Genomic DNA, 21879 nt, shown 5'->3' with positions numbered 1-21879 from the left:
TTTCCTGGGACAGATATTTTGGGCTCATAATAAAATCCAATTATAATTTCAGTCCCTCGTGAAATTCTATTATAATTTCCTTTTGCTTTATTTGGAATACAAAGGAGCAAGTTTTCCCCCTAATCTATTTGTGGAGACCTACATTTCACAAAGGACTTAAACAAAGGCATCTCAGGCAGAAGATTTGCATAAAATATTCATTTCTCCCAATGTAATTAGATGGATGCCTTTTCAGGAAAAGTTCTTGTTTGCAAAGATCATCATAGGTCATATCTATTTCCAAGAGGAGGGAAATTTGTTATGTGAAGAAGCTAGAGAGTTTAGGGCCTCTTGGGAGTGGTGGGGGGGATTTCTTGAGGAAGCTCCAAACAGAGCCCAAGAGAGAAAGGCAACTTCAAGGACTAGGGTGATCAGAGGAGGCTTCTTGGAGGGAGAAACAGACCAGAGTTCAAAAGGGAAGCCTTGAGTTAGGTAAGAGATGGGAGGCGTGTTAAGGGGAGTGGTGAGATCAGGTAGCTTTGGCCCAAGTGAAGCTGTTCAGTGAGTAAGTTTGGACAGGAAGGTGGAGATGGTTGTGACGGACCTTCGCTGATAGGCTGGGGGTATGGGATGTTACTGGCAGAGGGGAGTCATTGAAGTCTTTTAATAGGAAGGAGATAAAGAAATTTCTGATTTTGGAATATCAACGCAACCACAATGTGTGGATGAATTGGGACTGGGAAGAAAATATGGACAATAGTTTTAGGACAGATGGCAAGACTGAATGGAGAAAATTACACCTACTTTTCCTATCCTTATGTCTCCCATAATTGCCTAAGGATAGGATTCACCTGGAGAGCTTATTAATTATACAGGTTGCCAAGATTCTCCTCTGCAAATTATAACCCCAGTAGGTCTGGGATTCGACAGGGAATTTCTTACTTTTAAAACAGCTCCATGTGATTTTATCTTCAGATAAGTTGGCAAACACTCCACAGGAATGCTTGGCTGGTCAGATGTGAAATTGTATACGAGGGGGTCAAAGCAAAAATTGCACTGGACACAGTTAAATAGACAGAGAAGACTTTGTTCAAGGCTGTCATCATAGGGGAGAGGAACCAGAACTCAGTCTAACTCAACGCCACTGAAACAAAGGGCAGGAAGAAAATACTAGAGACTTTAGGGGAGCGATTGATCCCTGGGATGTGTTGAGCAATTGAGTTCTTCCCAAATTTGCAGCTGTTTCTCTCTGATCAGGCCACCTGTGTTTGCTAATTGGCGCCCACCAATTAGCAAGTCAGGCCTCCACCTTCTCACAGAGACTCTCAAACGGGAGCAGTATCTTTCTGGTTGATTAGATCTCACAGGCTTCTAATCCTTGAGAAAGACACTCCTGGGTTGTAAAACTTGCAAGAGGCTGGAAGAAGATTTACATCTCAGTGGGGGAAAGAAAGAATTTACACTTCCAGGTTTTCTGAAGTAAATACTCTAAGAAAAGGGGAGTCGGGTCTATAGTGAGGAAGATGCCTGTCTAAAGTTTAGTCAAGCTGACAGGAATGTTAAGGCCATCGTGGTCAAGGATAAGGTACTACCACTGCTGCTACTACTCTCTTGAGGGTAGATTCTTCCTGATAGAGAATGGAAAGGAAGAATCAATGTTAGGAATATTAGGAAAGAAAAATCAACATGACTCCTAACCTCATGTTGGGAGTTGGTGAGGGGGCTACAGAAAAGTGAGCAATCAGTGTCTAGTGACCCTAGACATGGGAAAATGAGGTGCAATGACAGAAATGGAATTTCCAGTTGGCAGGCAGAGTGCTGGTGCCAAATGACCCAGGCCCACTTGGTAAACCGTAACTCTTAGGTTCCTTTGGTAGAAACAGCACCTGACCGTCAGCTCTGGTAGTTGACGGGAGAGAGCGAAAGCAGCAGGGCTGTCGAAGCCTCCGCTGGAGCGTGGCTCTTTCTGACAGAAACTGCACAGCAGCGTGCACTGTTCGTGAGTGGTTCACACCCTGTGTTAGCTTCACCTGAGTCACACACACACACATAGTGACACCCCGTATACATACTGAAGTATTTCAAAGTAAATTACAGGCATTTTAGCAGCTGAGTTTTATGGAAAACTGAGGACTTTCATTTAGCTCAAGCTGTATTTGAAATTTTTGAGAAAACTCGAGTGAGGAGGTCAGAGCTTTTAGAGACAGCCTGCGGAATGATCTCTGAAGAGCGGACAATGGAAACCGTGGAAATGGATAAGATTTCCACAAAGTTACTGGAGATGTATGACATTAATGTCTTTCTTTTTCCAAAGGAGTAAATGTAAAAGGGGAAGAATGGAGGTCTAACAATTCACAGTCCTCTAAGCAGGAGCGGATGGCCCCAGGGTTGCCTGTTCCAGAGAGGTCTCTGATGCTAAGAGCTGTGAAAGGTACAATTGATTTGCTCTTGGAACACGCAGCAGAGAAGAGCATCAGCAAAGTGGACTGGGCAAGTCAGATGCAGGATGTAAGAGGGAATGGTAAAAAAGAAGCCAGGAGTCAGGAAGTCTGGCTTTGAAGGAAAGTAAGATGTAGGGAGAGAGCAAGCAAGACACGGGATAAGTTTACTGGGGATGTATGATGTTAATGTGTTTTACTTTTTTCCAATTGCTTTCTTTAGTGCTCAGAAATGAGTGAACAATCAGAAAAAAACAGTTCTACTCCAGAGGGACACACAGGTCGAAGTTCTCCTGAGAAAAACTGTCAAATCGGACAGAAGCAACTGGTATGGCATATGGATATTATGATTCCATGGTGTTCGCGGAGTTCCCAGCTTGGGGATCTCTGATATGCCCTGGTCTTGGGTGGGAAGGTGGGCTCAGTCAGGACTCCAAGGGAGGGTCTCTGCTCCCCCCTGCTCCCCCTCCTCTTAATGCTGCTCACCGCTAGGCTGGTCTCCCCTCACCTGTCTCCTCTTAGTCCCCTGATTTTCAGCCCAGTGTACTGTGCAGTAAAAACCTGCCCTTTAGGAAGAATATTTGTAGAGAATATAGTCAAGTGTTTTTCTTTAACAAACCCTTGGTTTTTTTCCTATTACGTGTTAGTCATGGTTCTAAAATTTTGTATATAGTCATGCACCACATATTGACGTTTCAGTCAACGATGGACCACATATACAACAGTGGTCCCGTAAGATTAGAACCATATAGCCTAGCTGTGTAGTAGGCTCTACCATCTAGGTTCGCAGTGAGTACACTCTACAATGTCCACACAATGACGAATCTCCTGATGACACGTTTCTCAGAATGTATCCCCATTGTTAAGCAATGCACAACTATATATTAATTTACTTAATCCTTATCACAAGATATTATTGTTAACCTCTTTCACAAAAGGAGAAACTGAGGTTTAGAGAAGTAAGAATTTGCTCGAGGCACATCATTAACGAATGGCAGAGCCAAGATTTGAATACAAGTTCAAATAGTAATAGTAATCTACAGTAATGGATGGTAGTAAGTTGTACTTATTTCACAGCTATACCTAAACAGAATTGTTTCGTAAGGTTAAGTTCGTAAAACAAACCCATACACACACATCAGAATGAAATTTTAAAGAAACATATTTACGTTATTTTAGACCAATTATTATTAAACTAAATAGACTATAGAAAAGTCTGAGATTCTGTTACTAATTTTTTACATTAAAATTCGTACATTAAAAGTTTCCCTTGTTTCCAGGTGTAGTATTTTCATGTATATGTTACCCTGTATGTTTTGGGGACACTTAGATTATTTTCTTCTAAAATCCTTCAAAAGAGCATTCCTTTCCCTCATGACATGTGCCTCGTGTTCAAAATAAGTTACCAGGATTGATTGGAGCATCTTTGTTACTTCTCTTTCCAAGGAGGCCTCATTTAATTTCAAATTGTAAATATCCCCAGAGACCTTTGAAAATTTCCACTAACACTCCAGAAAGTCATTCTAGCAAGATTTTCTTCTTCAAATGTGGCTTTGACTGAGAGTGGATCCTTCATGTGGCTGTGTCCTGCATCGGAGCCCTGATGGAGTCCACACTCCCAGGGTAGTGAGTAGTTCTGAAACCCGCCCCAGAGCACTGAAAGGGAGGGCTGGAATGCTTTTGGGTTCTCACTGTGGTTTGAGATACTTTACCTGGGCTTCTTCAGCTAACAACTGTGGAATAGCCTTTCCTCCCTGTTCTACTCTGCCATAATAATGCTAATTCTGACTTCCATCCCCAATAGATTTGAGAAGGTGACTGGTGTTTTGCAGATATAAAAGGAATTCTGTTCCTGATTGGTTGGTTCTCACATTTTTACTATATGAGTTTTATACTATGTATTTATTCAGAAAGAATGACATAATTTACATCATCTTTTGAAACTTAATCAGATTAAACTGTTTATTTCTCTAGATAAAACATCTATCCTTTCATGCCATTATGGTAAAAGTTATAGAAAGTTCCTTTTGATACAATGTAAAATTTAGTTCTTATACTAATAGATTTTATTTGTTTCATAGCAACAGATAGAACGGCAGTTAAAATGCTTGGCGTTTCAAAACCCTGGACCACAGGTAGCAGACTTTAATCCCGAAACAAGGCAGCAGAAAAAGAAAGCACGGATGTCAAAGATGAATGAATATTTTTCTGTAAAACACAAGTAAGATCGTGATTTATTATATTTGATCTGTGGGATTATAAAATGCGTGAGTTTTCCTTGACAAAGTAATTAAAGGTTGCCTCTTTTTATGATTTTAAAATAACTTTTCTAAAGGATAATATCACCCCATAATAGATTTTAAATCTCCTTGTCTGCTGACACCTGAATTTCCTGGTGGGTGTGGGAGCGCTCATTCCACAGATGAAATGCTTCAAGTGTAAATCCTCACTGGAAGGTCTTCTCACGAAAGTGTGATAATCAGGCAAGCAGACATAATCGTCCTCAACCTTCTCTGCTTTCTTAGGAGAGGGAAGAGGATGGAACAGCATTGTTTAACTGAACAGGAAGTTAGCAAGTGTCTAGAAGTTAGCAACTTCAAGAAATGGACTATAATTCCAAAGTAGGAATCAATTTAAAAAAAAGTCTTCAAAATCCTTTGGCCTAGAGTAATAGCTTTAGTAGGAAAGATGATTAAAAGTAAGAAAGTGTATCATTTGAAGGAGAAATAATATAACCATGGGAATGCATTCAGGTATCAAGCGGGCACAGAAGTTTGTGAGTACAATGATTGCTCGTGCACCAGAAGTATAAACTCAGCAACCATAAAGGAAAAGTTTGATAAATTCAACTACATTAAAATTAAGAATTTATGCTCATTATAAGGCACCCTAAAAATAATGAGACACAAATCACAATGTGGGAGAAGTTATTTACAATTTAAAAAAATCACTATCCAAAATATATAGAGAATCCTACAAGTCAATAAGAAAAAAGGTAAACATCCTAAAAGGAAAATGAACCAAACTGTCTCTATGAGATGAACAGACATTTCATAGAAGAAAAGGTTAACAAATGTTCAGGATACTAAGCCTAATCAGTACAGTATGGGGAAGTGCCCCACTCCCCAGATAGGCCAAGAGTTTAGTCTGATGACATCAATATTGATGAAGCTACAGGACACAAATTGAGTGCAAAGTGGTACAACCACTATTTAAAAACAGCTTGGCATTAGCTACACCCCTTACATCTTTGCTCCTGGGTATATGTCCTAGAAAAACTCTTATACATGTACAACAAGAGACATGTTCAAGAATTTCATAGCATCACTGCAATAGCAAAAAAATAAAGTAGTAATAATCGAAATGCCCATCCATATTGGAAAAGCTAAGTAACTTGTATATTCATACAGTGGAGTACATAGCGAAGTGAAAATATTTGAATACAGCTACATGTAGCATCATGGGTGAATCTCAAATCATGAGGTAGAATAAAAAAGCAAATTACGGAAGGGAAAAATGAAATATGATTGGAGATACATAGACGTGGCATAAGTAAAACAAGGAGATGATTTTCATATTATCAAGGTGAGGTCCCTCTCGGAGGGTGGGGTAAAGGGATGCAATGGGTGGGGCACGAAGAGGACCTCAAAGGTGCAACACTCTTTTATTAAGCTGGACCGTGGGCACATGGACATTTCTTTTCTTCTTCTTTTTCTGTGCATGCGTGCTCTGTACACTTTCGTATGTATGATAGTTCAGAATTTTACAAAAGATAGCCTCAGATGGGCAGGAAACTATAAAATCTGGGTCTTGATGTCTGAGTGAAGGCAAGGGAGAAGGACAGAATCTGACCTGTGTTCTCTGTTGGCTTCACCACTACGTACTCCTATCATTCCTGTAATAGATTTTAAATCTCCTTGTCTGCTGACACCTGTATTGCCTAGTGGGCGTGGGAGCTCTCATTCCACAGATGAAATGCTTCAAATGTAAATCCTCATTGGAAGCATTCTCGCTGAAGTTGATAATCAGGCAAGTATACATAATGGTTCTCAACCTTCTCTGCTTTATTAGGAGAGGAAAGTGGATGGACTGCATTACTTTTTTTTTTAAACATTCTTTTTTTCAAAGATTGGCACCTGAGCTAACATCTGTTGCTAGCCTTTTTTTTCTTCTTCTCCCCGAAGCCGCCCAGTACATAGTTGTATATTCTAGCTGTGGGTCCTTCTAGTTGTGGCATGTGGGATGCAGCCTCAGCATGGCTTGATGAGCGGTGCCATGTCTGCGCCCAGGATCTGAACCAGAGAAACTCTGGGCGATGAAGCCCAGCGCACGAGCTTAACCATTCGGCCACGGGCGGCCCCCTAGGGACTGCATTACTTAACTGAGCAGGAAGAAAGGAGGCCTTATGCGTGCTTGGGGATCAAAGGTGCAGAAGTTCATAGTTCCACCACTAGCTTAGGGCTAGCCTTTTTTGACTTCAGCTGGTAATAATAGATACAAGCTGTACAGAGGTACTTTTGTCACTCTAAGGCTTTCAAGCAGCTCAATTTTGAAGGATTTATTTCAGAATGGTTTGGCCTTGAGAGGGTGGTGGAATTCTCGTGAAAGCCTCTTGCCTTCTGGACATGTTGTAGAGGCTGACAGTGTGGGAACCGAAAGCCTGCTGTAGACTCTGGTGCTCTCCTCTGGCACAGAACTTGCCTTCACTCAGAGCTTACAGCGAACCCTACCATTTTGATCGCCTGCTTCCTCCCTCCACTCTGGGTAAGAAAACAGAAAAGAACAGAAACAAGGGCACCTGGAGACTGTTAGCAAAAGAGGTTGTTTTGTGTTTTGTTTGTTTGTTGATGATGCTGATGTAGTAACTGACAGTTCTAATTTTTATTTTGAGTCATTAAAAAATGTAATTGCATTCACTATAGTGCTATTTCTTAAGAAAGAAAAAAAGTGTAACTTAGGGAAAATTCCATCAAGAACAGTTATATTTTAAAGAAAAATTTGAGGCATTCTTAGGAGGAAACTTTTAATAGCTTTTCATTAGTTATTCCTCATAATTTGCTTAGGTGGATTATTGCACTCCCAAGCATGCTAGAAAAATGAAGTGTTACTCTTGATAACAAGCCTGGCTACATCGGAAGTTGGTGGCATATTGACTGAATTTTCCAGGACATTGCTGTCAGAATATTCTGAAGGGTTGCTGGGTAATCTTTAGGGTGGTTTCCTCAGAGTAAAGGGATCATATTTATGAAGTTTGCTTCGTAATTATTTATTCTCGATGTCGAGGAAAATCGCACTGTCATGTCGTGTCATTCTTTTTCTTTGCAGAGTTATGAAGAAGTACGACAAAAGCGGCAGGCTCATGTGCAACGATGCTGACCTGTGTGACTGCCTGGAGAAGAACTGCCTGGGCTGCTTCTACCCCTGCCCCAAGTGCAACTCCAACAAGTGCGGGCCCGAGTGCCGCTGCAACCGGCGGTGGGTCTACGACGCCATCGTCACCGAGTCTGGGGAGGTCATCAGCACGCTGCCATTTGATGTTCCTGACTAGGAGCTTTTACTTGTGGACTGATTTGTATCTTCTTCCTTATATTTAAGCCAACCTCTTTCTCTTGGATGAGTTTTAGGGGTTGGGGAAAATGTTGGAATAACATGCTTAAGACTCATGTTCTCTGAAGCTGTAGGACAGTGGAGAATGGCAGTCATTCTCTAAACTTCTTACGGTGTCTTCTCAAATTCCTTCACTTGTAACCAAAGAGAGTGACAGCGAGAGATATCAGCATCAACACCTCCATCTCTCCTCTGCTCTCAAATTAAAAATCTCTTTTTTCTGGTAGTTTTAAGATTTTCAGGGGCCGCCCAAGTGGTTAAGTTCCCATGCTATGCTTTGGTGGCCTTCGGTTTGTCAGCTCAGATCCTGGGCGCCAACTCACACTCCGGTGGCTCATCAAGCCATGCTGAGGTGGCGTTCCACGTAGAAGAACTGGAATGACCCACAACTAGGATATACCACTATGTACTGGGGCTTTGGGGAGGAAAAAAAAAAGAGGAAGATTGGCAACAGATGTTAGCTCAGGGCCAATCTTCCTCACGGCTCCCCCCAACACCCCCCCATACCTTTAAAAAAAAAGAATTAAAACACATTTGAAAAAGAACGATTTTCAGAATTCGGTACACATCATCAGTTCTAAATCAGAATTGCTATTTGGATTTTAAAAAACCAAAACCTTGTAGCTTTGAACTGTATATCTGTAGTCTTATTTTTTATGGTTAACATTTTAATAGCATTAAAATTAAATTTGGTAATATTTGGCAGTATTTTTGTTAAAACTTGTATTTTGCTTTTAAAATTGATTTATTAGAACTTGAGTTTCCTAAAAGCCAGTGTTTAATTTTTTTTTTTTCATTTCAGGATCAGTATTTCAGAATTTTTTTCAAAAGGAGGAAATTTAAGTTATTCTATAAAAGCATGCTGGTGTATGTTTGCTAATTGAGTGTATCGATATGCAGTTGGCTAGATACCTGATGTGTTTTTTCAATTGTGATACATTGTAGGAGGTTTACAGAAACTTGAACTCAGCCTTCTTTGAATTTGTTTCTATGACAGAGTCTTGTTTACCCTAAGTCAGTGGTTCTTATACTCCCCTTTGCATCAGAATCACCTGGAAGACTTGTTGCAACATAGATTTTGCTCTCCCACACCCTGAGTTTCTGATTCATTAGGTTTGGGGCAGGGCTCAATAATTTGCATTTCCTGGGTGATGTTGATGCTCCTAGTGTGGGGCCCATACTTTCAGAACCACTTCTTTAAGTTATATTAGATAGACAATATATGCAAGTGTTTAAATGGAGTAATTTGTAAATTTTTTAAAAATTAAGGGCATTTCATTTTAAAGTAAACTTGAAATGTTATAAATAGAGTTTTCAGGGTTTAGTTTTTCTTCATAATCAGTTTCAAAAGCACTTATTTCTGCACAATCCATATGGGCCAGGGAAGGTTCCTAATAACTCGAGACTTGTTACTTGACAGTATGTTTTGGGACTAGAGAAACAAAAATCCTAAAAGTCATGCTGTGACTACAGTACTCCTGTATGGGGAGCAGGAGAACTTATTCTGTTTTTCTAGAATTTACTGGGTTTTCCCGATTCAACTCACTTTTACTGAGCATCTATGGTGAGCCAAACATGTACCCAGTGGTTCCAATTCATTCCATTTAACCCTTACCGCCCCGTGAGGAGGTTATGAAAGCAAATCGCCCCAGTCAGATCCTTTGAGATTCTTACCGGAACCTGCAGCCTGAAACCAGTCAAAAGGAGGAGAGGCCTTGGGGCTGGCCCCGTGGCCGAGTGGTTAAGTTCGTGCGCTCTGCTGCAGGCGGCCCAGTGTTTCGTTGGTTCGAATCTTGGGCGCGGACATGGCACTGCTCGTCAAACCACGCTGGGGCAGCATCCCACATGCCACAACTAGAAGGACCCACAACGAAGAATATACAACTATGTACCGGGGGGCTTTGGGGAGAAAAAGGAAAAATAAAAAATCTTTAAAAAAAAAAAGGAGGAGAGGCCTTTTTGGGTCTATATTTTGTTTTGTTTTGAGAATAATTGTTATTTTGTAAATGGCTGACCAAATGAATAATTTTATTTATTTTAGGACCATAATTTTAAAGTTGAAAAGGAATCTTATAGGTTGTCTAACAGATTAGTCAACAAATATTAACCAAGAACCTGCTCTGTTATTCTCCGCTCTGTTGATCTGGGGGATGGAGCTGTGAGCGACACCCAGCTGGTTTCTGTCTTCATGGGGTTCATGGACATAAACCAGTCTTTTGGTTGTTTCATTATTTTTATAACTGAGGAAATTTAGACCCAATGAGATGAAGTAACTTGGTTAAGGACATACAGACAAGCTGGCAACCTTGGTGCTTTGAGCCTTAAGACTGGGTCAGTGTTCTTTGCATGACACCAAGTATTTCCCTAATTTACCTGATGGTAAAACTCATCCAGGTGCTTTTAGTAATACTCATTCCTGAGCCCCATCCCAAACCTCAGGGATCAGAACCTCTAGGGAAGAGGCCTGGGAGTCTGCCCTTCAAACAAGCACCTCAGGGACGTTCCACGATCGGGTAAGTTTGAGAAATTCTGCCTTATCTCTAGTTGTCCGATTTTCATATTGAAAAATAATTTTAGGCAAATTAACACAAAATATCTTTCCCTTTGGCTCTTGTCATTGTCTTAAATATTCGATGAGATAATCTGGTTTAAAATGATCTGGTTTAAAAAGAGTGTTGGCAATTATGTTGGTATTTCAAGTAAAGCAAAAATAAAATTAAAAACTGCATAATTACTAAGCAGACACTTCATACTGCTTTTATGGAAACCTAGTAAAACATTTGATGAAGTGCTTTTTTAGAAATTAGGTTATTCATCTTGATCTAATGCCAGTTCAATGAGTTTTTAAAACCTCCTGCCCTAAATGATTATCGCAAAAATAAATTTATGTGAATTGTCAGAAACTTATTTTGCAAGTGTCTAACTTTATCACGAAGTGAACAAAGCTCTTTAGTTATTTGAGCTAAATTCACATTAACAAGGAATATATCTATACTATCTGGTTACATTAACTAAGGAAATTGTCTTATCAGTGTAATAGAATATTTCTCTTTCTGTTTGGCTGTCTTTCAATGCTGACGACACATCTTCATGAATATGTAGGAGATTTTAAGGAAAGCTATTTCACAGAAGGTCGTTTAAATATAAACTGTTACATACTGAAGGATTACACAAGTTACCCTGTACCCATTTACGCAAGGATTTACAACTGGTATCAGTTCGTGGAGTAACTTTCTCTGAGTCTATTTGTAAGAGTTAAAGAATATCCACAGTTTCTGAACCCTTCTGCGCCCCGCTCCCCAGCCCCGGCCAATACAGTATCCTGGATCCATTGCGAGTATAAACCTTGGGATGCAGCTCACAGAAAAATCATTTAACCTCTCCTTCATGTATTTATTTGCCTTTCTGGAAAGTGAACAATGCTGACTTGTACATTTCTGTGGATATCATAGATTGTGGTTCTACAATGCTTTGGAAACGTAAATGTTTATTTGAGCAGGGCTGCAGTGTTTGGCAGGCAGACTACTTGCTGCACACGTCCAGGGGGTGCCTGTCACATAGACTACACTGCCAATGATGCCCCCCAGAGTTGTACAGCAGTGTGGCCTGGCAAGCAGGTGCCATTTGACATGTGGATTTCTTGATTGTCTGGTATTTACTGGCACTTAGTATGTGCTAGGCATTGAGTGCCTTAGATTAGTTTATATTCTTGTATAAAGTAATGAAAAGAAAATCCTTACATCTTGTTTCTTGCCCTTCTACTTTTTTTCTTTTTCCCTCATTCTCCCTGGTGTCTCTACTGGCAGAAGTATCATAAAAGGTTATTTATGATAGTGGTCCATACATCTGACCTAGTCTAAGCAGTTTTCAGACTTTGTTGCTTTCCCAGATTCTATTTGATCCTAGATTTGGAATATTCTTTTTCATATTCACAAATTTCCTAAAATTATGCCTTTTCCACAGTATTTTTCTTCATTCTGTGGAAGGGAAATGATTCTTTTATCATCACTATCCAAGTCTAACAAGCAGTTTATTTTGTGTTTATAGTTTGTCGTTTTAGCAGATTTTCCCCCCTCACTTTGTATGGTTGTCTGTGTATTCTTTTCAAATTGGCTAATGAGATCAGGGACTGATTTTCTTTTTTGAGGAAGATTGGCCCTGAGCTAACATCTGCTGCAAATCCTCCTCTTTTTGCTGAGGAAGATTGGCCCTGAGCTAACGTCCGTGCCCATCCTCCTCCACTTGATATGTGGGATGCCTACCACAGCATGGCATGGCAAACGGTGCCAAGTCCGCACCCGGGATCCACCCTGAAGCAGAACGTGCGAACCCAACTGCTGCGCCACCGGGCTAGCCCCCAGGGACTGAATTTAATTGTTTTTCTTTCAATAGTGCGTTCAATAGCCTTGCATGCTTAATAGATGGACTACTTAGTGACCCCTCATTCACTCATGCATTCCTTCATTCAGTACCTCCTATCTGCCAGACACTTTACTAGGTGCTAAGGATACAACGGGTGAGAAAAAAAAAAGAGAACCCCAAAACCTGGGATATATGAAGTAGAAAGGAAACCCAGACTATTTCCCACTGTGTCGTCTGTGTCATTCCTCATGTCTGAGGTCCCTGTGCAGTCTGGCTTCCTCTCTCCACCTTTCAGAGTCATCTTACGTTTGTTTTATTTATAATGTCCGCCTTTTTAGCTGTACTTCCTGAGAGGAATAGAAAAAGCTATGTCTACCCTGTCTTTCTGGAAGTGGAAGTCCCTTGTTGGGCTTTGATATCGAGGTAATGCCAGCCTCACAAAAGGAGTTGGGAACAACCTTCTCTTTCTTCTTCGCTGGAAGGCTTGTTTCAGATGATGTTTTTCTTCCTTAAATATTTGTTGGAACTGGCCAGCGAAGCCACTGGGCTTGAGGTTTTTTGTTTGTTTTATAGGAAGTTTTTAAATAATACATTCATTTGTAAAAATAGTTATATTCTGTTTTCTTCTGTTCTAATGTCAATTTTGGAGAGATATTTTTCTAGGAATTATCTGTTTTATCTAAATTTTCAAATTTGTGAACATAAAGTTGTACAAGATAAACTCATTTTGATTTTTAATTATAAAATATTTTCCCCAAATTTTAATTACAGACTGTTAACAGGGTAGTAGAAACCAATATCCTTTCAATAAATTCCTTTCCCCCCTCAAGTTGGTCACAGTTGGATTCTCTTGCTTATCAACAAACACCGTCACTAACGCAGGTATCATCCAAAAATGGAGGGACATTTATATTTAGTTGCAGCGAATTCCTTTTCAGCGAACTTACACAAGAAATGTGTTCCCTCTCTTTCCTAAGATATACCTAAGGCCTGATGTAAGAGGTCTGAGCCAGAGGCCCGCCTTCTTTTCAACACACCGGTAACCAGTATGACCAGTATGCGATGGGAACTGAAAAAGTGTTGACACAACTCAGACTGTTTCAACTGGGATAGAAAAAAAATTGCCTAGCTGTGGGAGAGTTCCTACAAACAAGTCTAGAGAGGAGAAAGAAAGAGGGAGGGAGGGAGGAAGAGAGGGGTGTTGCTTCTTAGAACTACTTAAGATTCAGAATCTCATTCTAGCTTTAAAATTTGCTACACAGTACTTGGCAGCAGAGTAGCACTAAATTATATGATTTCTATGGTTTTTGCATATATTCTTGGAAGATGAGGTTCATTTGCATTTTGCAGTTTTTCTTAAAAGCTATGTAGAAAAGAAAACTAACTTGCATGGTTTTGGCTCCCTCTGCTGGCCATTCATAGAAACTAAGTTCTGCACAGAGAACAAAACTAAGATCCCACTGTTGAAACACATTTGGGTTTTTTTCTCAAAGTTTATTTCAATTTTTAAATTTAATGTTTCCAGATTTATGACAGAATTTTAAACTGGTAAATAAAGTTTTATTTTGGTACTTTTTTTCCTTCAAAATTATCACTGAAAATAAAGGGTACATTTGGCAAAAATTAAAGTTTTTAGAAAGATTTTAGAAAATATTTCAGATAAAGTGTGTGACTGCCGCTGCGTATCTTTCTCAAGCTGTCTGTGGTACCCAGTTCTGCAGATGATGCTGTTACCTATTTCCATGGCAATACCTCCCTGGTCCAATGGGCTCCTCAGCCATTCACCACAGCAGCTATTTAAAGCTCGAACCTTTTTAACTCACCACCTCTTCATCCTCTCAGCAGTGTTTCTTCCCTCTTAGAAATGATAAACACAGATAACTTTGACATTCTGATTATCTCCCCTGCCCCAGATCTTCATAAAAATCTCTATCCACACCTCTTCTTGCCTCTATTCCTCCAGGTTCAGTGAAACAAGTTTCTCACCTGTCAAAGACCAGTCAATTGGAATGACCTCTGGATCCCATTTCCCCTCATTCCACAGAAGCCCCATTGTATTAATCAGCATTATTTTTCCTCTTTCCCTTCTATATCTTTGCACTCTTAGTCTTTGCTGGCTTTTCATGATCAGCATGTGGAAATGCTTATGTCAGCTAGAATTTTTCAACTGCAAACAGCTCTGGCTAAATTAAGCCAAAAAAAGGGCCCACCACATGTAAGGAAATGCAGAAGAGCCCACCTCGGGCAGAACAGGTGCCAGGGCAGCTCTATGGAGCCGGGTAACCACATCGTGGACAGTGTCCTCCAGGACCAATTGTTAGGAGCTCCGCTGAGCTGGGAGAGAGGGGGCTGAGTTGTCAGGTGTCACAGTCACCCATTAAAGCAATGAGCCAAAAAGGAAGGAGTTAAGGCTTTACTCACTGCCATGGCATAAGCTAGAGGCTAAAACCAGAAAAGGTGCAGCTCCTCCGGTTCCATTTTCCCCACGGTCGAGGGTCGGATGGATCAGTGCAGACATGGGTGATGTCTCACTGTCAAGAGAACTCTGAACAAAAGGCTCCTGCAGTTTTGTGGACCCTGGGATCAGGGAGACAAGGGGAGTAAGGGCTAGTAGTGGAAAAGTACTGGCTACTGAGTCAGAGTGGGGAAACGTGTCTACAGGTTTCCTTCTCCTCCCGATAAGGAGGCCTCAGCAGAGGTACCTGAAGAAGACCTCTCCCCAAGGCCTCAGACAGACCAAGGAATGAAGGCACCGGGGCCAGGGATGCAAACACGCAAAGAGCATGAGCCAAAGGGGCCTGAGGCCTTGACTGAACTCCCCAGACTGCATGTACTGGCTAAGCCCCAAGCTGGCTGGGAAGGGTGGCTTTCGCCTGTGAGGCCTGCCATGTAAAGCTTCAGTCATTACCTGGGTCAGGCCTGCAAAATCACACATAGATTTTTTAACCAGGAGCCGGACTCCTCGTCATTCTTGGGGTGAGTGAGCTCTAACCATTTTTTGTCCTGGTGTCAATCAGTCAAGTCTTAAAGTCCCTGGGGAAGGTGTGGAATGGTCCTAGGGTAGGTCAGAACTCACCCCCTCTCCCCCTCCCCCAGATTGGCAGTCCCACCAAGACTGCATAGAGTGAGAGCAGAGGATTAGCCTAAATAAACTCAGGGGCTGTTGCAAAAAAAAAAAAAGGGGAAGAGAAGCCAGGCAGGTCAACTCAACATCCACATACTACCCATGCTCAAGTCTCTCCCTTCTTAGAAAAACCAAAGCAAAACCAATTGTAGAAAAGATCTCTCTTTGACTGTACATCTATTGCTGACCTCAACCCCTATCTGAACAGCCAGGTAGAAATAATACTCAACACTCACTGTGTCTGTTTCTGTCACTTATTTGTTCATTTCTCAACTCTCTGTGATCTGGCATCAGCTCCTCTGACTCCCCACCAACCCCAAATTTTCTTGCCAAGATCCACAAGGACCTCACTGGGGTTAAGGCCCAAGGACCTTTATATCTTTAGTTTGGTTGGTCTCCTCTCGGTGACTTTTGATTCTGCTGGCTATGCTATGCTTTTTGAAACTGTGTCAACGCTTGATCCTTCCCAGTCTCTTTTATTGTCTTTTTGTTATTCATTCATTGCGAAGTTTCTGTCTTCAGCCCACTGGCACACTCCTTCTTATATTCAGTCATTCTTCACCTCTCAGCAGGACAGTGGTTAAGAGTGCTAGGTGTTGAGTTAGCACTTGGGGTTCAAATCCTAGCTCACCACTCACTAACCATGTGACTGTAGGAAAGCTACTCAAATTCGCATCTTGAGTCTCTTTATCTGTTCAAGTGGACCTGCCTTATACGATTGTTGGGAGAATGAAATAATGTTTGGAAAGCATTTAAAACAATGCGGGGCACACAGGAAGCATAGCTTGATAAATGTCAGCTATCGTTGTGGACTCAGACCATCCACAGTGCTCCGTGCTCAAATCAGTTACGAGACTTTTTTACTCTGTATTGTCTTTTTTTTGGCTTCACATTAGTTTGTAAATTCCTTAGGAGGAAGGACTATGTTTTTAAAATACCAGATCCCAAATACAGAGCTTGGCACAAAGTAGAAGCTTAATAAATGCATATTGGGTGAAGGTGAGATTACATGGCTTACATGTTGCGGGGAATATGAAAGGAAAGTGGGCATGGTTATGAAAGGTCCTCTGGGTTTCCTAGATAGTAACATAATTTCTTTTCATTATAATGTTTGGTTATCATTTTTATTTTTTCAGTCCTGCTTGACAAGTATCCAGAACTCTTGTTCAAATAAAATTCGAGAGTCTATCAGATAAAAACTTTTCCTTTGCTTTGTCTTCCCATCACCACCCCACTCCCATCATCATCACCGCCATAACTGTCTTCAAGTACCTTATGCAGTCATTGAATAATAATCTTCTTGATCAGTTTGTCCAACAAGAAATCCCTGTTGCAAATTAAGTTCCCCAGGAAGCAGAATGTGAGCTGGGATAACGTGTAGGAAGTTAGTTAAGGAATACTCTCGAGTTCAACACATGGAAAGGGGCAGGAAAGAAGCTGGATTAGGCAGAAGGAGAGGGTTGGCTGCGAGGCAGTCATTCCAAGCGCTCAGCTGGACCCACCGGAAGCTCTGGAATTGAAATGGTTCTTTAAAGTTGTCCCAAGCCAACTTCAGGGAGACACAGTGGTGTGCTGGCACTGGCTCCTACTGGCTCGGAAGAGGCAATTACTTGTAAGCCTCTCTTCCCAAATGTGCACTCATTGAGGAAACATTGGTAGCTTGAAATGGGCCATGGCAGGAGCAAAAACTATAGAAAATGGCAAATGCTACAGATTAGGGCTTTTTTTTTTTTTCTTCAGAGAGTGGTTGTTAAATATAACCAATCATTGGAGACAGGCTGCCCTGAGAAGTGGATGTGACCTTGGACTAGGTAGTGCTCTTCAGGTGAGGCAATTCCCGAAAGGACTGACAGCTCAGAGCTGTCAGCCAGCAGCCTTCCCAGCAGCTGGGGTAACACATCCCTCCTTTCTGAAGGGAGGATGTAGGTGGCACAGCACAGCATCCACACCAGTCCCCATGACCTATTTATGCCGCCATGAGAAAGCACAGAGGTGATGATATTTATAAGTTTTATGTGTGTCATTTTGACAGAAGTATTTCCTTTATAATTGAAGAAGTTGCAAATAGTTAATAGGTTGTTTTTTTTTTTTAAGATTGGCCCTGAGCTAACATCTGTTGCCCATCTTCCATTTTTTTTCTTACCAAGCCCCAGTATATAGTTGTATATCCTAGCTGTAAGTCCTTCTAGTTCTTCTATGTGGGATGCTGCCACAGCATGGCTTGATGAGCTGTAGTGTAGGTCCACACTCAGGATCCAAACTGATGAATCCTGGGCCACTGAAGAGGGGTGCGTGAACTTAACCACTTGGCCGTAGGCCAGCCCCAGTTAATATGGTTTTAAAAAATATACTTTATCTTTTAGAGCAGTTTTAGAAAATAGAATAATTGCAATAACTGTACAAAGAGTTCCCATATACCCCACACCCAGTTTCCCCTATTATTATCATCTTAGATTAATATGGCATATTTGTTACAATGATGAATGAATCAATTCATTGATATATAATGACCCAATACTGATACATGATTATTAACTAAAATTTATACTTTATTCGATTTATTAGTTTTTACCTAATGTCCTTTTTCTGTTTGAGGCTATATCACAAAGGAGAAACTACTCAACTTTAGACCAGAACTGAGAATGGGCTGGTGTGTTGGAACAATGAGGAAGCTAGGGAAAGGGTCAAATCCTATGTGGTTACCTGTGGCTCTGATGATGAGATTAGGATCTCTGGCTATTTGCCATGTTAGAAGCAACACTTTATCTTTACTAATGCTATACTGACTGATCCTGAAGGAAAGTGACTGTGCCATCGCAATTTACAATCTAAGAAAAAAGGAAAGAGAAAACCTCTAAAAATCCTGTGTAATTAAAAGGTAATTATATTCAAGAGATACATGATTGCATTCCTTTCAAATGCAGTAGTATTAACAATTTACTTTGGACCTTTCTCTCCTTTAACACAAAAAAACTTTAAGTAAGTTTTGGGAATGATTAATGAATTAATAGTACTTATAATTACCATGAAAATGATGTTAATATTTGGGTCACCCAAACTATTTTTATTGATATAAGCCTCTTTTAGTACCTAATATAAAAAAACTTGAACACATAACTAATTTACTTTGTTTTCATTGTATTTTGAACAATGGCTTTACTGTCTTTGTAAAAATAATACATTCTCTTTGTTGAAAATTTGAGCAAGACAGAGAAGTACAAAGTAGAAGGTAAAATAATTGTAGAAAATCTTACCAGCCAGAAATAATATTGTGAACATTAACCCAACCAAATTCCAGTAATCTCTATACGCATATTTATATCTATATCTCAATCTATATGTATTATATGCAATCTACATATAGATATATAGAAATGATTTTGTTAAAGTGGATAAGAGAAGGAAAAGAAACTGAAGAAAGTGATTTATTTTAGAAAGTTGTTTCTTTAACAAAGATATGTGTTTTCCTAAACTCTTCCTCTAAGGCAGTGGTCATAAACTCAAGTGCCTTTAGGAGCAGTTACAATATGATTCATGAAGCAAGCAAGATATTGAGTTGCTAGTATTGTTTTCAAAATAAAAATCTCTGATTACATTGCCTATGTCATCACTGAGCAGGTCAAACAAAATGAGCAAAATATTTCCAGTCTGTGAGCCATATTCAGACTATAGTTCTCCAGATTGTTATCCTTGTAAAGATTTTAAAAAGGTCAAGAAGTTTTAGTCAATTTATTTTTTAACTGATGTAGTTCATTTAAGATATAATTTATTGATGCCCTGCCCTGAAAGATTAAGAAATGAGTACTCTTAAAACTTTATTCCACCTATTTTGTCCATTTTTAAATGAGGTTTCTTAGTTATATATTGATTTCACATTATTGAGCATTAAAATATTTGTGTTTAATTTCATAAACATAATTCCCATTTTAACTAAATCCTACTTCCGTATGAATTTAATGTTCATTACATGCCAAAGCACCTCCATTTGTGAGTTCTTTATTTTCATTAATCTTTTGGAGGCTGGTTTTCAACTATCAGTTTTCCCAAAAAGAACTCACGAAAACTGTTTTCATGAGGCAATTATGTTGCCTCATGAAATGCAATTATGTTTGAGAATATCTCACTTTTGCTTTAATACTTGAATAGCATCTTGGCTGGATGTAATGCGCTTTTCTCAAAACTTTGCAGACATTGCTATGGAGAGGTCTGAGACTTGATTTTTTTTCCTCTTGCAAGTGACTTACTTTTTTCACCTGGATGCCTGAAGAATTTCTTCATTATCTTTGGAGTTTGGTCATTTTACCAGAATTTGTTCCAGCATCATCATTCTATATTAGCTTCTTCCAGAAAACAATTTTCTCTTTCATCAAAGTACAGATTCAGTTTTTCCAACATTATAGGGAAGTTGTCTTCCGGTAAATGTTTGTTGTGATCATCTCATAGAGAAGAGATGGATTCCTCAACCCAAATTTGGTTTGCTCTTCGGACTGATGATACCACACGTACCTCAAGAAGGGACGAAAAGGTTTATTATTCACATAATGAGGCTTTCTGGGGAGAGCAGAACAAGCTCTCAAGCAGGTCCAAAAATGGCTTGAGAGAGCAAGGAAGGGTGTCTGGCTTGGGGTTTTACGGTGGTTAGGGAGCGGGGCCCAGATGAGGGTTCTCCCACACAGTCAGGGGCTTATGTGGTTTGAACTTCTTGCCAGTGCCAAAGGAGGGAGCACCTGGGCTTCCTTATCAGGTTGCCCAGATGTAGGGCAGAAGGGAAGAGGGAGTGATAGAGGCTTGAAAGCTATCAGCAAACATTAAAAATGGACTCAAGGGCTTGGCCTGGTGGCATAGTGGTTAAGTTTGGCGCACTCTGCTTTGGCGGCCTGGGGTTCTCATGTTCAGATCCTGGGCGAAGACCTACACCACTCATCAAGCCACTCTGGGGCCGGCGACCCACATACAAAATAGAGGAAGACCGGCACAGATGTTAGCTCAGGGCCAATCGTCCTCAAGCAAAAAGAGGAGGATTGGCAACAGGTGTTAGCTCAGGGCCAATCTTTCTCACCAAAAAAACAACAAAAAAATGGACCCAGACACTTTATCACATATTTGAACGTATTTTTGCATCTATTTGTTGTGTTCTTTGGGGACACAGTTATCCTTAGGTTGGCTTTTCTCTGTTCTGAGTATCTACTTTGCGTTTATCTCTTTCCTTTGCATTTGATGTGAATAGCCCTTCCTTTCTGCCAATAATTCAATTTGCAATTGTGTCTAGTCTGTTTCTTTCAGTTTCTAATTTATGGAGTAATTAGGGAATGGTGTGCTTTTCGTCCTCACTTTCTTTGGTTTCACAATGCCTATTACATCTAATTTTCTTATTTTATCAAGCTGTCTTTTAGCTCTTGTTCCACTGAATTTATTTTCTTAAGTTCTATCTTGAGCATTCACATGAGATTTTCTACCTCTTCAGTTACAATTTCTTCCAGATTGAACTTTTCATCTGTTTTTCCTGTCTATCTCTCTTTCATATGTTTGTCTGTAGGATGATTGCATAGTCGACAGGCCCTTTCTTCTCTTCCTTCTTATGTTTAGCAAGACAGCTCTGCCCAGACCTCTGTTTCCTCTGATGTGGTGCCAAAGTCTCCTTAGTTCCTTTGCCTGTTACTGTGAGATCTGTTTGTTTTTCCATCCAGGATGCCAGCTTGATGGCTCAGTATTGCATTCTATCTACTTTTTTACCAAAGCTTCAGGGGAAGCTGAGGGTAGCATGTGTTGGTGGATTTAATTTTCACTTCCTCAACTCTGAGATTTCGTTAATTATCCTCCATCAGGATCCACTGCACTTGGTAGGGGCATGTCCAGTCCCTGAGGGGGGACACCCCAGGCTTCAGATGAGCCCTTCATGAATTGTGACGCCCCGGGGCCTCTGATTCCTTTTAAGTTAGCCCTGGTGTTCACTTCCCTATTTCATTCTTTCACTTCCGCTTAGGACCGGGGAAGAATTGGAGTATTTGTGGGTTTCAGCTAATGTTAACAACGAGGTAGGGAGGTTGAGAGAAGGCTATTTTCACTGGGGCTTCAATGTAATCTTTTCCACTGGTTTTTTGCCTCAGGGCACCTTTTCTTCTTTTCTCTTTCCTCTTCCTACTATTTCTAGCTCTTTATTCGTCACAAAACTCTTAGACATAGTTCTGTTTTTTCTGTCTTACTGCTCTACTTTTCCCCTCACCCAGAGGCACCAAAAGAGTGGCTCCTGAAGGTTCCTGTAGCCTCCAAGGAGTCCTGCATCCGCCATCAGGGACTTACACCCTTCAGGGATTTCCCATGACTTCCTCTTGGCTGACTATTTACCTCCCATGCTGCTCCTCTCCAAAT

General features: G+C 40.5%; 1 protein-coding gene across 1 annotated transcript; it reads left to right on the top strand.

Moving 5' to 3' along the window:
- The first annotated feature begins 2649 nt into the window (after nt 1-2649).
- Nucleotides 2650-7965, top strand: ARL14EPL (ARF like GTPase 14 effector protein like). Its single transcript, XM_044780118.2, has 3 exons — nt 2650-2745; nt 4499-4638; nt 7743-7965. Exons 1-3 carry the CDS (start codon nt 2650-2652, stop codon nt 7963-7965), a joined length of 459 nt encoding a protein of 152 aa, XP_044636053.1.
- The last annotated feature ends 13914 nt before the right edge of the window (nt 7966-21879 follow it).

This window comes from Equus asinus, chromosome 9, assembly GCF_041296235.1.
Source record: "Equus asinus isolate D_3611 breed Donkey chromosome 9, EquAss-T2T_v2, whole genome shotgun sequence".
NCBI classification, from domain to species: Eukaryota; Metazoa; Chordata; class Mammalia; order Perissodactyla; family Equidae; genus Equus; species Equus asinus.
The sequence above is the reverse complement of the archived record's forward strand: the minus strand, read 5'-3'. Positions and strand labels throughout refer to the sequence as shown.

Excerpts from the sequence above, each read along its gene's own strand:
- ARL14EPL (XM_044780118.2), top strand. The coding sequence starts at position 2,650 with ATGAGTGAACAATCAGAAAAAAACAGTTCTACTCCAGAGGGACACACA. Across the intron at positions 2,746-4,498 it reads AAATCGGACAGAAGCAACTG|CAACAGATAGAACGGCAGTT; the intron begins GTATGGCATATG and ends TTTGTTTCATAG. Across the intron at positions 4,639-7,742 it reads TATTTTTCTGTAAAACACAA|AGTTATGAAGAAGTACGACA; the intron begins GTAAGATCGTGA and ends TTTTCTTTGCAG.